This window comes from Sus scrofa, chromosome 13, assembly GCF_000003025.6.
Source record: "Sus scrofa isolate TJ Tabasco breed Duroc chromosome 13, Sscrofa11.1, whole genome shotgun sequence".
Lineage (NCBI taxonomy): Eukaryota > Metazoa > Chordata > Mammalia > Artiodactyla > Suidae > Sus > Sus scrofa.
In genome coordinates, this window is record NC_010455.5 from 203,621,239 (window position 1) to 203,638,598 (window position 17,360).

General features: G+C 48.6%; 1 protein-coding gene across 1 annotated transcript in view; it reads right to left on the reverse strand.

The window, feature by feature from the left end:
- DSCAM (DS cell adhesion molecule) overlaps positions 1–17,360 on the reverse strand; it is a 725,315-nt gene that overhangs the window by 54,474 nt on the left and 653,481 nt on the right. The window contains 5 exon segments of the mRNA XM_021071497.1: positions 71–259; positions 3,414–3,512; positions 5,383–5,546; positions 7,794–7,911; positions 14,082–14,235. Coding sequence (XP_020927156.1) covers positions 71–259; positions 3,414–3,512; positions 5,383–5,546; positions 7,794–7,911; positions 14,082–14,235 — 724 coding nt within the window.

A 17,360-nucleotide genomic window follows, 5' to 3' on the forward strand; every position in this document is an offset into this window, starting at 1 on the left:
TGCATGACGCATCTCTGGTGATTTCGATCTAGAAGAGAGAGGAAACCCAGACGCGAAAGAAGGCACATACCTTTTCCTAAGGTTTTCGCCTCTATGATTTCACTTATGCGCCCGGGCCCCACGCCGTTCTGTGCAGTCAGAGTGAACTTGTACCAGGTACCACATTTCAGGTTTTCAAGGCGGTAAGAGCGCTCGCTTGGGCTGATGGGGAAACTCCCCCACTGCTCACTGTTATCCTCGGAGTACTGCAAGATGTAGCCTTCAGAAAACAAGAAGACATGCAGAGAGCATCAGGTGTTTCCTCTTGGAAGCCTGCACTCCATGCGAAGATGCGTTCTCAGAATTTTTGCATCTTTGGAAGAGGTTGGAGCTCTTTCTGATTTCAGGAAGTTGAGCCCAGGCTGGCATAAGTGCTGTGATGGCACTGACTAGAAGGCATTGAGGCCACACCAGACAGTACCCTGGGGTATTGCTGGACAGGATGATGAAGATAAAACCACTTCCTGCCAACGCCCTTAATTTCCCATTTTATTTTACTTGTGGCCGTGCCTGCAGCATGTGAAAGTCTGCGGGCCGAAGACTGAACTCGAGCCTCAACAGTGACAGTGCTGGATCCTCAACCTCTAGGCCACCAGGGATCTCCCGCCCATTCCCTTTTAAAGATGTAACTGGGGAACTGGGAATGGACATCGATCTCTAAATATCTGACCTTCAGAGCACAGGTGCCAGAAACCTTGGGACGGGCATGGTCTGAAGCCATTGCTTTTAAGAGAACCTGGGCTTTCTGGCCAAGGGGTAAGTTATCTACGAGGGTAGGACGACCTCGAGCACCGCACCCAGGCCACCATCACTGAGTCCGGCATTGTCCACGGCCCATGAATCACGTCAGCTCCCACCACCCTGGGAGATGGCCAGTATCAGCTCCACAGTGTGGACCCTGAGCTTCACAGCGGTCAGGTGACCATTCTAGAGTCGCTGCAAGACATACCCCGCTGCCAGAATCTGAAGCCTGAGCTTCTGGCCTGTGTGACCAGTGAGACACCCCTCTCTGTTACCCCAACCACCTTCCCGGGGGCACACATATTCCATCTGCTCTGTCCTGGTCCCCTAAACGTCTACATCCAGCAGCCCAGGACGCACCTGCCTGACGCAGGTCCTTACAGGAGGGGCTGGCATCTCCTGTCCCGCACAGAGGACGTCCTCTTTAACACATCTCACCTCCGCACCACACGGGCTCCTGCCCCAGGGGGCAGCCGGGTGTGTTTGCCAAGGCTGCGCCATGAGCTCACCGTCTCGAACCCCTTCCGTGGCCATGGTCAGTATTACCCCATTGGCCGCCTCCTCCCCTCCCTGCTGGCCCTCTGCAGCCTTGGGGTCCCTCCCCCTTCCTGAGCCTGTTCGGCGTGTCCCTGACCTGCACCTCTGACAGGTCCTTCCACGCGGGACAGGTGCATGAGGGCTCTGGGCCCAGCTCACGGTCAGCGGACTTCACCCCCTCCTCTAATTCCATCTACACCACTGTTTAGGTGGTGTGGGAAGCTTTTCTAACCCTTAGCGATGGGGACCCCCAGGCCAGTGGCTTTGGCCACCACTGTGTTTCAAGGACACCTGCTGCCTCTGGACGGAAACTCGTCACTGGCTTCATCTCTAAGGCCTTCCTCCCCACACCTGTCCCGCTCTGCCTCTCCCATCAGCTTACATTTTCAGAACCAACACTTCATTCCTCTGAGCCCAGAGTCCTAGGGTCCCATGAACTCCTGCTCTGGTACCTACTGTTTTGTGCATAAAAACCTTCTCCAACCAGCCAAGACACTTAGGCGGACCATTTCAATCAAGAGCCTGCTTTCTCTCACTCTTGAGCCTTCTGGCCTCACACGGCCGCCAGTCACCCACTTCGGGGCCTGTGATCCACTTTTCTTTCTTTCTCTCTCTCTCTTTTTTCTTTTTGTCTTTTTGTCTTTCCTAGGGCCACACCCACGGCATATGGAGGCTCCCAGGCTAGGGGTCCAATCGGAGCTTTGGCTGCCAGCCTACGCCACAGCCACAGCAACGCAGGGTCTGAGCTGCGTCTTCAACCTACACCACAGCTCACGGCAGTGCCGGATCCTTAACCCACTGAGCGAGGCCAGGGATCGAACCCGCAACCTCGCGGTTCCTAGTCGGATTCGTTAACCACTGCGCCACGACGGGACCTCCCGTGAGCCACCTTTCTGCCCAGCTGCCCAGCATCACTTGAAAAAGTCATCACACCACAACGCCCGTGATCACCACAATGCGTGCTGCTGATCTGCGGCTGGGCCCTGGCTCCGCTTGGCAATGACTTTGCTCCTCTGTGACGGACTCCCCGTGCGTTTCCCAGTTTCCCACGGCAGCCGTTCCAGATCTTTCCCAGGCTCGTCAAACCCACAAACACATCTTCACCCCAATCACCCAACTATTTTAAAAAAGAATCTCACATTTTTCTTCCTAAAAAAAGAAAAGATCCTTCCCTTTTCCCAGTGGAGTGCTAATAAATATTTAACAACTAGTTCTTGGGGAGGGGGGGAGCCACAATGGGCAGCATTTCTGATTTCCGTGGCATGTAAATATCCCCAGTCTGGCCGAGGTCACCGAGGGCAAAGCTGGGGTGAAGGCAGCAATCGAGTCTCATGGGTTGGGGAGAGCCGGCTCCAGGCATCACTGGCCTTACCCTAAAAGGCCCTGTATTTCCAGTTGTCGCCTCCCCTTCCTCCCCTCTCAGAAGAAAGGATGTCCTCTGCCCGTGGCAATCTGAGCCGCCACCTCTCCCCCGCTCCCACCTGCTCTAGGACCACTTTGCTGGCTCAGCTCCCTAATCCTGCGCATCCTCTGATGCTCTGGGTCGCCCGCTCTGGTCTACAGTTTGCTCAGAATGTTCTCCCGGCTCCACTTAGGCTGGGACCGTCGGGCTAACTCATCTCCTCCGCTTATTCCTGCCTCTTCTGCACTAAGGGCAGAAACTCGGTGCAGAGAGACTCTTTCCCATCGTCAGGGCTTCCTGAGTCCGAGGGGCAGTGGCCGTCGTTGGAATGAAGGACGGAGGACTCGCGTGCAGGATACAGTGTTGACAACACCATGTGGAAGCTGGGGGGAGGGTCGCCAAATTTGTTTTTCTCTCTTTTTTGCCTTTGTTAATAATCCACTCAGATGGGAGGCCCGGTACGCGCTTTGTGAACGGGATGCCTTGCATGACTGGGTGAGTTTTACCAAATACCATAAAAATAGAAGTGGGTTTTGTTTGTTTGTTTGTTTAGGCGATGGGAGAATTAATTATACGATGGGTTTGGGGGAGACAGAAATGAACACACAACACGTACTGGATAAAGACGTGTCCCTTATTGGCCTGTGAACAGTGACAATGACTCAGCTGTTGCGGACAATCCGTGTCTTATTACCTCTGATGGAACTGCCTCCGTTGTCACCAGGGAGCCAGGAGAGGGTGATGGAAGAGGAAGTGGTCTTGGAAACTGTAAGCCGAGGCTGATCTGGCGGAACTAGAGAGGAAGCAGTTTTTAGAAAACAACTATTAGTTTTCCACATCTTTCGTCTTCTTTAACAGTCATTTACCAAATGACTCTTAAGAGCCATTCATTAGATAAGCGTTTCAGGTTGACAAAATATGCAATTCACGTCTGTTAAAATGTCTAATGAGTTGATATCCCGGGCTAAAGAGAGGGAACAGAATGAATCTACTCTTTAAAAGAAAATTCACCCACATTTCTCCTTGGATTTAGTTCCTCATGTCCTCACCAATTCCTGGAATTTCTGAGAGAGTGGCTCATCACTAATTGAAATCTTCCGGGAACTTACTGAGGCTACAAGCATTATTTTACTCTGAATTTTCAGCTGTGAGTCAAGTGAGAAAGGAAAATGGCACCCACTCAGCTGTTCTGTTCTCAGTGACATGAAAGGTGGAGAAAAAGCATAGCTAGCAGGAAAGAAATGGTAAAAATTTCCACTATTTTAGCTACCCCCCCAGGTGCAACACACACACACACTCTCTCTCTCTCAGCTCTGAAATCAAAGGTGTGCTGCTGAGTGGCAGCACATGAACCTGAATTGTTACACAAGGTTTAAAAATGATAAACTTTCAATCACTGGGCCCCAGTATTATTTTGGATGAGCTTGGCAGACAGAAATACTAAAGAAATTTAGAATAAGGTTATCCAAATTATATAGAAAGCTTTTTATAAGATGTCCTTCTCCTTTCCACAGAGAGAAGCCTGATGTATTAACCCAAAGCCATAAAAAAAAAATGGGTCTCTCGAGAATCATAAAATAGTGTCTTTTTTCTAAAGTGCCCTGGAATTCTCCCAACTTCTGTTACTTGAAATTCCAGATCCATTCTGCATAATTTAAGAAACTATATATTTCTCCTTCCTGCCCCTCCCACTGAGGACAATATTGATTTTTTTTTACTTGCTGTGATTTATTCATGTGCTAATCCTTAAATCCAAAGAATTATGCACTTTGATTTTCCTACGAATAAAATATCACCATGCATCCAAATCTGAACCCAATTCATGGCCATCTGGGATCTTACACACGATTTTACCCTGACAGCCTTGAATGTGTCACGTACGTTTGGTGAACAGTGTCGGGAAAAAGTACACACTCCGCACTCAGTACACGATTAAATTTTAAGGCGCCACAGAGCCTGAGTGAGTGTGCTTTTAACATACACTGCCCGGAACGGTTCAGTTAATTAGCAGGCATAAAACACCTCGATTTAGCCTTATTTCTTGTTGGGGTCTTCTGGGTTGCACTTAATACATGTGTGGAGTAAATTGTGCACTTAGTGGACCTCATTAAGAAGGTCTTTCTGGAGTTCCCGTCGTGGCGCAGTGGTTAACGAATCCGACTAGGAACCATGAGGTTGCGGGTTCGGTCCCTGCCCTTGCTCAGTGGGTTAAGGATCCGGCGTTGCCGTGAGCTGTGGTGTAGGTTGCAGACGTGGCTCGGATCCCGCGTTGCTGTGGCTCTGGTGTAGACAGATGGCTACAGCTCCGATTCGACCCCTAGCCTGGGAACCTCCATATGCCGCGGGAGCGGCCCAAAGAAATAGCAAAAAGACAAAAAAAAAAAAAAAAAAGGTCTTTCTCAGCGATGCGCACGTAAGGAAGAATGAGTCTGGGCTTTCTATACGAAAAAGTGTAAACAGTGTTCTCTCTCCGATTATGACGGCTCTTCACTTCCTCTGAGTTGTTTAACTGTATTTTTCAAAAGGAACAGATATGTTTTCATAGAGCGGGAAAAGGAGCAATCAGCTCTTCCTGGAGGTTGATTTTTAAATCTGTTCACGTTCACTCTTTGGGCGCAATGCCCATGAAAAGCGTCATTAGGAAGAGTCCCGAAACGCCGTACCTTGTACTTGCAAATTTAAGATGATCTCGTCCGACCCCCAGTTGTTGTTGGCGATGCAGCTGTAGTAGCCGGAGTCCTCCGCCTTCACCGTGCGGATGACGAAGCTGCCGTTGCTGAGGATGCTCCTCCGCCCGTCAATCATCACGAGGCTGGGGGTCCCGTTACTGCCTCACAGGAAGAAAGAGGCGCAGATTAAAGAAATTACAACCCAAGTTAGCCGAGGCTGGGGAAAAGCAGAGACACCTCCCCGAAGCAAACCACGCCTTTGGAGCAGTAGATGCGGTAAGAACTAAGCTAGGACCACAGGACGAAAATAGTTTCATTCTTTGTGAAAAAAGAAAAGAAAAAAAAAAAAAAAAAAAAGGCTGCGCGGAGGTGAGGTCTGCGTGGAGGGCCTGGGTTCTGGCTCCTTCCCAGCCCGATGGCTGTCATATCCCTTTTGGAATTGCTTCTGGGGGCGGAAGTGCCATTTGGACCCAATCATATAGGGACAGCTAAAATTGGGAGGTCGCTTGTAGATTCACTTCAGGTGAAGTTGGTCATGGTTTTGGCATAAGAAATGAATGGCGGAGTTCCCGTCGTGGCGCAGAGGTTAACGAATCCGACTAGGAACCATGAGGTTGTGGGTTCGGTCCCTGCCCTTGCTCAGTGGGTTAAGGATCCGGCGTTGCTGTGAGTTGTGGTGTAGGTTGCAGAAGCGGCTCGGATCCCGCGTTGCTGTGGCTCTGGCGTAGGCCGGTGGCTGCAGCTCCAATTCGACCCGTAGCCTGGGAACCTCCATATGCCGCAGGAGCGGCCCAAAGAAATAGCAAAAAGACAAAAAAAAAAAAAAAGAAAGAAAAAGAAACGAATGGCATGTCACAAGGGGGATGAGCTGACCCCTAGAATAAAGAGAGTCCCCCTGGTGACAGTGTAGCCCCCGCAGTGGTGGCAGCTGTCTGGTCATCTGGGGTCACCCCCACAGTAGGTGGAATGCCGCTGGGTCTTGGGACCTTATCCACTTCCTTGGGGTTAACTGACTGTGAAAGAGATGATAAAGTGTCCCTGGGCCAGGAACATTATTTCAGTACTTTGTCTTTTAAGTGCTTTTGTTTGGAAATAGGAAGTCTTCTGAACCCAATTTCTAGCAAACCTCTCGACTAATCAGTGAATCCTCAGCCCTTTATTTATATCCTAATTTCTTCCTCTGGAGAGAGAAAAAGTACTTGGAAAAGTTACATGAGCAGAATCCATCTCACCCACTTTCTCCCCTCCATCGCAGCGGCTATTATTTTAGTAATTCCTACTGAGCAGGGAAAACCAAATTTTGTGTTAGCAAAGCCATAATCCATTTCTAGAAGTTATTTCTCAGAGTGTTGGTGCTAGGGTTAGTTGGTCCATGAATCTTGGAAGGAGAGAGAAGCACTAAGTCTCCCGTAACCTTGGGTGCCTTCATCCCAGTTATACTGGAGAGTTTCATGATTAGATACAGAGAACTTCCAGGGATTATTGGGCTGGTTAGAGCATTTGCCTTGGAAGCTTTGTCTTATGAATTTAAGGCTCTGAATTGTTAGAGAATTGAAACAAGAGATCAGATCCTTTTAGTGCTAAAGCCAAGATTCCTTCTGCTCTGCCCTCGACCACCTTCCTCTTTATCTCAGAAGAGGGGGTAGATTTCCTGGAGCTTTCACTGGTGTAAATACACCAGACAAAGCTTTCATTCAAAAAGTACACGCACCCATATGTTCATTGCAGCACTATTCACAACAGCCAAGACATGGAAACAACCTGAATGTCCACTGACAGATGAATGGATTAAGAAGACGTGGTACATATACATAATGGAATACTACTCAGCCATAAAAAAGAATGAAATAATGCCATTTTCAGCAACATGGATGCAACTAGAGATTCTCATACCAAGTGAAGTAAGTCAGAAAGAGAAAGACAAATGCCATATGATATCATATATGCGGAATCTAAAATATGGCACAAATGAACCTATCTACAGAACAGAAACAGACTCACAGACGTGGAGGACAGATTTGCCAAGGGGGAGGGGAAAGGGGTGGGGGATGGACTGGGAATCTGGGGTTGGTGGATGTAAACTATTACATTTAGAATGGATTAAGGAAGGAGGTCCTGCTGTATAGCGCAGGGAACCATATCTAATCTCTTGGGATAGGACACAATGGAAAATAACAGGAGAAAAAGAATGTGTGTATATATGGCTGGGTCCCTGGGCCACTTTGCTACACAGCGGAAATTGACAGAATATTGTAAATCAACTACACGCTACTAAAAAACATTTTAAAAAAGAGAACACTTTAGTGATCATGAGAAAAAAAAAAAAAAGACACCGCGAGATCCATCCCAGTGTGTCTGATGCTCTCCAGAGATTCGCGGAAGGCATACATTGGGTTACTGGTTACCTGTCTTTCATCCATTTTACCGCAGGAGAAGGGTCCCCGACGGCTTTGCAAGGCAAGGCGATGTCTTTCATCCAGGGAGTGGTCACTGTGCCACTGAAGGTCAGGATTCGTGCAGGAGCTGGAGCACCAAACAGAGCAGAAGCCCAGTGACCCCCAGACCTGCCTACACAGAGGCTGCAGTGACCGTCCCCCACAAAGCCATACCCCAAAGGCGACTGCTGCCCTGCCGATTACTGCTACACCCATCAGCGCTCGTCTCGGTGTCAGACGCATAGAAAGGACTTTCATTGTATAAGTAGCTCAACATCCCGACTGGAGCCTCCCCCCACCCCCGGATTGACAAAACACGAGGAGCCCAAATGCAATACCTGGGGCTCCATAAACCAGCAGCTCCAAGCTGTGCTTTCTATGAGCGCAATGATTTTTCAGAGCATTTTATTAAGCAATTTATCTTAACACTTCAAACTGCACATTAAAATATACTTTTAATATCTGAGAGAGGAGATCAAACAAAACATAAAGCCCTAAGACAGGAAGGGGTGAAACTGTTATGGCGTATGTTCATCAATTTTGTGGGGCTTTTTGATGTTATTGTATCAGCTTCATCTTCAGCACAAACAGTAAGGAAAATAAGCATTTCCAGAGTGGCCTCTGTTGAAGAACCACCGTTTGCTGAGGACAATGACTCAGATGCTTGAACAGGAGCATCTGCTGGGGACGCCCCTGGGGACTGCCACGGTCCCAGAGTAGCTGGGGGCCCAGGAGGTGGAGAGGAAAAAGCCCAGGCTGGCCCCCTGTCAGCAGGGCCCTCCTTGGGGCCAAAGGGGTCTGTACTGACAGGTTCCTAGGGCCACCTTCTTGGGTGGGACACAAAAGCTGACACAGACACCATGACACAGTCTCCAGAGGCAAAATGGTCTGCCCGGACTTTGCCTTCACTCAAATCCTGCTTTTTGGGGACAGTCCTTTTAGAAGCTCAGCCCATCTAGACGTGCAGGTGGACGGCAGCTCCAATCGATTCTGGACCCACAAGGATGCAACCGGCGTTGGGACCCCTGTACCCTGTGGGGCTTCGACTGGCCCATGGATCTGGAGAGCAGACCCTTCAGGAAAGTTCAGGAATTCCAGGAAAGGGGGGATCCCAGAGCCAGCTCCTTAGGAAGTCATCCTGGACTAGAAAACGAACGAAGAGCTACCAGACAGACCCTAGTTTTGTTGTTCTGAGCACTGGCGGCAAGAGAAGGGGGAAAGAGGACGTGCCAGCAGGCTCAGAGGCTGGGCCTGTTTTGTGCAGCAGCTATTACAGCAAAACCCAGCCGTGTGTTTGAAGCAATGTTCCTGCTCTAGGGGGGACCTGAAGCCCCTCCTCCTTAGAGCCAGGTCCTCAGAGGTGGCTTGAAATGGAATATTCCAGGGCAGAGACTGCTTTATCAGTTACTGATATTTCTGATGTTCCATCAATAACAAAAATATCTTGGGCAGGTGAGAAACAACGAATCCTGGAAGCTGCACACACATACTGTATATGAATGAGAACAAGCCTTTACACATGAATGCTGCCTGTGAATGAGGCCTTCTGATATTTTCAACTGTTTTTCCTGCTTTTTAAAAAAGTCTAGACTATTTGACTGTGATGCTATCCCATTCTATTCCATTTTAGGTCTTTGAAATGCTGGCGAGAACTCCTAAAATTAATTCTAGAACTTAGGAGTGATTTTCCATTAGCATTTTGAAAAACTCTGGCAGAAACCATTTCATCTTCAAGCCCAACACACCCAGTTTCTGGAATGAGAGCCCGTTTGTGGCAGCTGAAATAGATAGGATCCTATTCTGAAACCCTAAGCAAACTGGAGCAGGCAGGAGAATCACCTAGAATCTTTGTTAAAAAAGCAGGTTCATGCTCTGACTCTGACTCAGCGGTCTCAGGTGGGCCCTAGGAGTCTGCCTTTGAACAGGCGATTCTCATGAGAAACGGTAGCCCACCTGCAACCTGGACCCCCCTTCCGGCTCCTGAGTTCTTCCCAGCCGTGTGACTGGGCTCACTGGGTCTGCCCTCGCCCTGGGCTCCTTCCCAGGACGATGCTCCTCCAGGACCGGGTCCATGGTTTCGTCCTGCCGCCCCCTCCACCAAAGAGGCAGCCTTCATCCTAAACCTAACCGGGATTTGGGACCCTGCTACCTCTCGACAGATTTGCTGCTGCTGCTGGCCTGCCCTGATCTCCTAACAGCCACAGAATAAGCTGCACCAGCCCCTCAGCCTGCACGCAGCCCCGTCTGTCCAGCTTGGACCCTTCTGCCTTTGCTGGGTCTGGGGTCCTGGGTGGTCCCTGCCAGCTGGACGTCCACTCCACTCTGGAGGCATTCCCTAGCTCAGCTTCTTTCTGGAAAACCCATCTGGATCAATCCTGACTCTGGGTGAACCCTACTGATGCATGAGAAACTGAACTTTTCTGGATCAATCCATGTGCCAGAGAATCTGGAGCCACTCTGCCCGCATGGCACTGCCCCTCAGTAAGTTCCCACTTCCCGGCAATGACCTCCCATCATCCCTTCTCTTCTCTTAGCAAACCTCTGGCCCTTCCCTCATTCACCACCTGCGGACTACTGGGGAGGGCCACACAGGGGCTCCGTGCTTCCTGCCACTGCGTCCCCGAGGCCACTTTCCTTTCCCTCTCCAGACCTCTGTCCTGCAGCCTCCGGCTCCTTATCCTGTGTCATCGGCCTCGCCCCCTCCAGCATCTTCCCAGAGCCGCACTGCACGCTCTGCTGGCTGATCTATTAAACCTCATGAAACCTTTCCTTGGGCCAACGCCCGCCCAGTTCTAGCGTCTCTTGCTCGTCACCTCCTCCAGGTGCCGTGTTTAGAGAATGGCCTGCTTCCATTCACTTTCTCCCCCTCCCAGTCCCCTCCCCACCGAAGCTGCTTTCTGGAAGGTCCCCTATGTGGCCACACCCAAGGGCATGTCCAGTCTTGTTCCACGGGGCCTCCCAGCGGCAGCTGGCACAGCCGAGCAAGCCCTCCTCTAAAAGCATCTGTGCTGAATTCCTGCCCTTGCCTCCTGGTCCCTCTCCTCTCTGTCTGGCCTGCCCCCTTTGCTCTGCCAATTCTCCGGCCCCTCCCTCCCCAGTCCATCCCTCCAGCTCCCCTCCCTCTGTGGTCCAGTGGGCACTTCCCCGCCCAGGAGTGAGTGCTGTCTGGCTGCTCACCCTCTCCATCTCTGGCCCCTGCCTGATGTCTCTGAGGAGCCAGGACCTGCCCCAGCTGCCCAGACATCTCCCAGCTGATGGCTCCGTCACATCAGAGGTTCCGTGTCACCCCTGCGCATCTCTGCGAGTCCCTCATGTCTATGCCAGGACACACCTTTCAGGCCCCTCTGCTACCTGCTGGCCCAGGTCACGCTGCCTGGCCGCTCGGCCTCCTGTCTGGTCCTGTTTCCCACCTGCGCCTCCCTGCCATCCACTCCGGAGGTGGATCATCAGCCTGGTCCTCAAACTCCTGCCCTCGGCTGGCACAAGCGCACCTCTGACGTGGGCTGGCAGTAGGGAAACCCGTGCGCCGAGCCTGCCAACTCCACCTGCCAGCTCCACGATTTCTCTGTAAATCTAAAGCAGTTCTAAAAAAATAAAGCTTAGTGCACACGCACACACACAAAGTGTACATACATGTGTGCACACACACGCACGCACACACACATGTACAAACAACATGCATACACATCCACATAGGCGTGTACACACACACACACACAGGGTCACACCCCTCCTCTGGTTAAAACTCCATGTCTTTCCACTTGGCTCAGAGCGGGACCTGGAATTCCTAACTCAGCCTGGAAGCCCCAGCCTGGCCAGCCCTGCCCTGCCCTCCCTCCCCTCCAGGCTCTCCTGAGATCACTCTCCCTCCCCAGACCTGCTGGGTCCAGCGTCCCCACCTCCAAGGCCCTGAACTCTTCTAGGCGGGAGGCCTCCGATATCGGAACACTTTTTCCCTTTGTCACGTGACTGCATTTACCTGCCCTTCTGCGCCTGAGACCACCCACCCCGTCTGAGGTTCTGAGGACTATTCTAAAGCATATATATTTACTTATTGTCTTTTTAGGGCTGCACCAACGGCATATGGAGGTTCCCAGGCTAGAGGTCGAATCAGAGCTGCAGCCGCCAGCCTACACCACAGCCACAGTAACGCAGGATCCAAGCCCCGTCTGCACCACATCTCACCGCAATGCCGGATCCTTAACCCATTGAGCAAGGCCAGGGATTGAACCCACGTCCTCATGGATACTAGTCAGGTTCACTACCACTGAGCCACAATGGGAACTCCTAAAGCATTTATTGACGTTCTTGATTACACATGTCTTTTTGTGAGGTTGTTTTCTGTCTCCCCACCCAATTTTGAGCTCCATGAAGGCAGACAGTAAACACATGTGTTTTACAGAATTCTTGGAAGAGACTCCTGGATGCTCAGCAAGCCCTGTTTGCTTTCCCTTCTGGACGTTCAGCCTGGCTTCATCTCCAAGCTCTGCTCTGAAAGTAGGTAGGACCCACGCTTCATGCTACATAGTGGAAGGTGGGTGAGAATGAAATAAACGCTTCCCTGTCTGACGGTGAAGACTTCTCCACCAGCCTCCATGCGTGCTCTCCACCTAGCCGGCTGGAGACAAAGGACCCCAGGACCTCACATCACAAGGTGGAAGAAGCCTGGATCCCTGAGTCACCACGTGGAATGAACCACCCAGGAAAGCCACCCGTCCAGAACACCTGGGTTGGTCTGCGTTCTCAGGTGAAGCCACTGAACCTTACAGGATGTCTGCTGCAGCCATCAGCCTCCCTTGACTAAACTGCCCCTGTGTCCCTAGCCTGGCACACCATAAGCACTCAAAATGATTTATTCAGTGACCAAATGACACTCAGTCTCCCCAGACAAGTCCCAGCCCTGTGGAAGCAGCCGCTTTCCAGCTGTGTGTCCTCTGAGATGTCACCTCTTACTACCTTAGCCAGGCCACCCCTGGATGTGTCTGGGGACAGAACACTGACCACACAGAAGGAGAGAAGAGCTAAGGTTATGGCCAATTCCTCTCCTCTGTTGCAGCTCCTTTTCCTTTTCTCCCACAGCCTGATGCCCTTTGATAATTACCGTTTTCTAAATGCTAGTGCATCTTAGGGCTGGCTGGGTATCAAGTTCAAAGAGTGCAACGAACCAAAAAATCCACCACTTATATCACTCACCAACAAAATATTCCTTTCTATCAGTATTTATGTTTGAAATGTGACACTGCTCCCCCCCATTATTTGATTCTGCCTCTTTCTTTTGCTCGTTCTTTTTTTCTTTTCATGGCCCCACCTATGGCATATGGAAATGCTGCATCTGTGCCCTACACCACAGCTTTCGGCAACCCTGGATCCTTAACCCACTGAGCGAGGCCAGGGATCGAGCCTGCATCCTCATGGACACTATGTCGGGTTCTTAACCTGTTGAGCCGCACTGGGGACTCCAGATGCCGCCTCTTTCTGAGCTATCCCATTACCCAACATTTATCAGGAGCTCTTAGAGGGAAAACTGGAATCTTGGAACGTTTATTTTCCCTTTTAGGCACCTAGAAGCCTTATTAGTAATACACTGCCAATGGAATGTGTTCCAAAATCAGGGTCTCTCCTGTTGACCTGGAATGGTGACGTCAGTACATCTACTCATGACAACTGAGGGGACCCGAAACACTGGTAGCAATGGACCAGAAGTAGGAGCGGAGTGTTCTGTGTCTATACCCGCTTTTTAGGGCCAGTGCAACATCTCAGCGTGAAGACATCATCTTCACTTTTAGGGACATTTTGTTCCTGAAACAAACCTCCTTTTGTCACTGAAGGTTTCTGTTTATAGCATGTTATCAATAGAAGAAGAGCTAAGGATTTTCTTATTTTGTAAGGTTTCAAATTCCATAGACCAAAAAAAAAAAAAAAGGCATTTCTCTTTAAGAAGCATGATACCTGATTTTGAAGCTAGTAGAACTTGCTTGGGAAGCTGTTATGTAGCGATTTTCATCTTATTATTTCCTTTCCTGATTTTCCCCAAGGCACCTGACATTGTAAAACCACTCATCCTTAAGAGGGTGCTTTTCTGATTTGCACAGAAGCCTGCTGTCAGTTAACAGCGACCCCGTCTCTAGGGATGAAATGTGACAACAGGTGGTGTTCTGGTTTTTTGGGCATCGTAAGCTGAATTTCAGAGAGAAGAGAGACCTGAAACCAGTCAAACTGTAGCGGGACGCAAGGTCCTTCCCAGCATGGGTGCCCCACCTTTGGCTAACGGTTCCACCGTGATGATTTCACTGCTGTTGCCTCTCCCAGCCGATGTCACGGCCACCACCCAGACGCTGTACTGACGATTCCGACTCAGGTTGGGAATTCTGTAGGAAAATGAGTCAGGAGAGGCTTCAAACTCGCTGATCACCTGTGAGAGGAGACATAAATATTCCCACATTCAAGGAGGCAAATGGCACAACGGGACTCCCTAAGGGAACAGTGATTAACACCTCTGTTCCAAGAGACAAGGCACCCTAGCCCTTCTCTAAAAGGCTGGAGCTTCGATACCTACAGAGTCTGCATTGCTCTGGGCAGCGGCCCTGTCACACCGCGAACAATTTAACCCTTTAAGTGACGGGTCCTGGCATGTCTGTTTTGGGCTGGGATGGTGTAACAAGAGCCAGGTGGATCATCCTGCCGCAAACAACCAAAGAACGTGCAGGAGATCTGAAACCACTGTCTCAAAGGCACTGCACACCACGGAACGGGGGACAGGAGTGGGTTCCCTGAAACGTGGGAAATAAATGAGACGAGGCCTACAGCTTCAGGGTTTTTACATTTCAGTGAGAGCTCTCAGGGAACCCAGGAGGAGTCCAGCAGCTGCCCTGCGTTGAGGAGACAGAGCTGAGAGACTGAGGGGAGGTGGGGGTGGCTGGAGTCCACAGGACAGAGAAATAACGCTGGAGGTCTGAAGAGGGTCCCCTTGGGTCTTCAGCTGAGCAGGGCTGTGCATGTGAAGACCACCCGAGGCCGGGGAAAGAACCATCACTAGGACTGGAGGGCCCAGGGCCCAGGTTCACACAAGGCTGAGAACCGTGCCTGTCCCCACGGCCAGATTGGAAGCCCTCAAGATGCAGAGGCCATTGGATATTGAACTTAAGGGTCTAATCTTGGGGGTGGGGAAGATTTAGCCCCAGACTGAACGCCATACTGGTGTTGCCTAACTGCTATTAAAAGCAAGATTCAGGGAATTCCTGTTGTGGCGCAGCAGAAACAATCTGACTAGGATCCATGAGGTTGCGGGTTCGATCCCTGGCCTTGCTCAGTGGGTTAAGGATCCGGCGTTGTCGTGAGCTGTGGTGTAGGTCACAGACGTGGCTTGGATCTGGTATTGCTGTGGCTGTGGCTTAGGCTGGCAGCTATAGCTCAGATTAGACCCCCTAGCCTGGGAACCTCCATATGCCATTGGTGCAGCCCTAAAAAGACAAAAAGACACACACACACACACACACACAAAGCAAGATTCAAATTGCCACCCAGTAAATGCATCCAAGAACAAGAGTCACAAATATTTATAGGAATAAAAATGTCCATTACCCAACTAGGTAAAATTCACAATGTTTGACTTTCAATAAAAATTTTCTAGATCTGGGTAACCCAAATATCGAGCAACCAATGAGCATATAATTGAAATGCGTTGCATTCATACAAGGAGTATTATTCAACAACAGAAAGAAAGGCAGTACTGATACATGCTTGACTTGGATACATCTTGAAAACATTTCAGGATACTAAGCGAAAGAAGTCAATCATAAAAAGTTGCATATTTGTGAATATCTTAGAGGAAATGTCCATAATAGGCAAATACACAGAGAGAAAAAGTAGTTCAATGGTTGCCAGGAGCAGCGTAGGAGAGGGAGAGAAGGGGGAGAGATTGCTACTGGGGACAGGAGTTTTTTGGGGGATGATGAATGTTCTAAAGTTACATAATGCTGGGGGTTGTACAACTATCTGAATATACTAAAAGCCATTGAATTGTACACTTTAAAAGCATGAATTTTATGGTATATGAATTATAACTCAAAAAAGCCATGATAAAAAATTCTGGAAATGCAAAGAAAGAAACAAACAAATGACTCATAAAATATAATTCATTCAATCAAAATTGACCCATAATGGACACATATTAGATTTATCAGACAAGGGCATTGAAAATGTTATTATAATTGCATTATGATTATATTATAACCATAGATATTAAAAGGTCTAAATAGGTACATGAACAGTATAAAAAGACCCAAGCTAAATTTGAGATGAGATGACAGTATGTGAGATGAAAAATACACTGGATTAGATTAATAGCAGATTAGATCTTGCAGAAAAAAAGAGTGAACTTAAAGATACATTAATAGATGAAACACAGAGATAAAAGATGCAAAATTTAACACAGTATTAGTGAGCTATGGAACAACATTAAGCAGCCTAAAGCTGGACAGATAAAGATTGTTTGAAGAAATAGTGGCTAAATTATTTCCAAATCTGATGAAAACTATAAATCCAGAGAGGCAAAACTCTCAATAAATCCCAGTCACAAAAAAAAAAAAAAAGGAGAAGAAGAAGAAGAAAACCACACAAAGGTATATCATGAACAAATTACCTAAAACCAGTGATAGGGAGAGAATCTTAAAGCAGCCAGAGAACAGACATGTTATAAATGGAGGATTAAAGATAAGGAGGAACAAAGATAAGGCTGTCAGCAGACTTCTTGTCAAAGATGATCCAAGTGCTGTGGTCTGAACATCCTCCATTGAAACTGCCCCTCCAAGGTGGGACCTTTAGGAGGGGATGATATCATGGGGTCCGTGCCCTTACAAAAGAGGCCAAAGCAGCTCCCTTGCCCCCTACTGTCATGTAAGGGTACACTGAGAAGCCTGTAGTCCAGACAAGGGACCTCACCTGACCATGATGGCACCATAATCCCAGATTTCTAGCCTCCAGAACTGTGAGAAATAAGTTTCTGTTGTTTATAAGTCACCCAATCTATGCCATTTTTGTTACAATAGCCTGAACTAAGACATTAAGTGAGAACACAGTGTTTTAAAGTATTGAAATAAAAAAAAAAGGTCAACCTAGAATTCTATATTCAGCAAACATATATTTCAAAATAAAAGCAATGAAAAGTCTTTTTAAAACATATGAAAAGCTCAGAGAATTAATCATTAGCAGATACACACTGCAAGAAATGTTAAAGAAAGTTCTTCAGGCAGAAGAAAAGTAATACCAGGTAGAAATATGAACTTACACAAAGAAATGCAAAAAAGTACCAGAAATGACAACTACATAAATATATATATATATAATTTTTCTTATTTAAATATCATTAAAATATAATTGATAATTAAAAGATAATCACTATGTAGTGTGGGGTTTATAAAATATGTAAAAGTTAAATGCATGGCAACGATTACACAAATGTTGAGAAGGCAGAAAATGGAAGCATGCTATTATTGTAAAGCTCTTAAAATATACATGGAGTCTACAATATCACTTGAA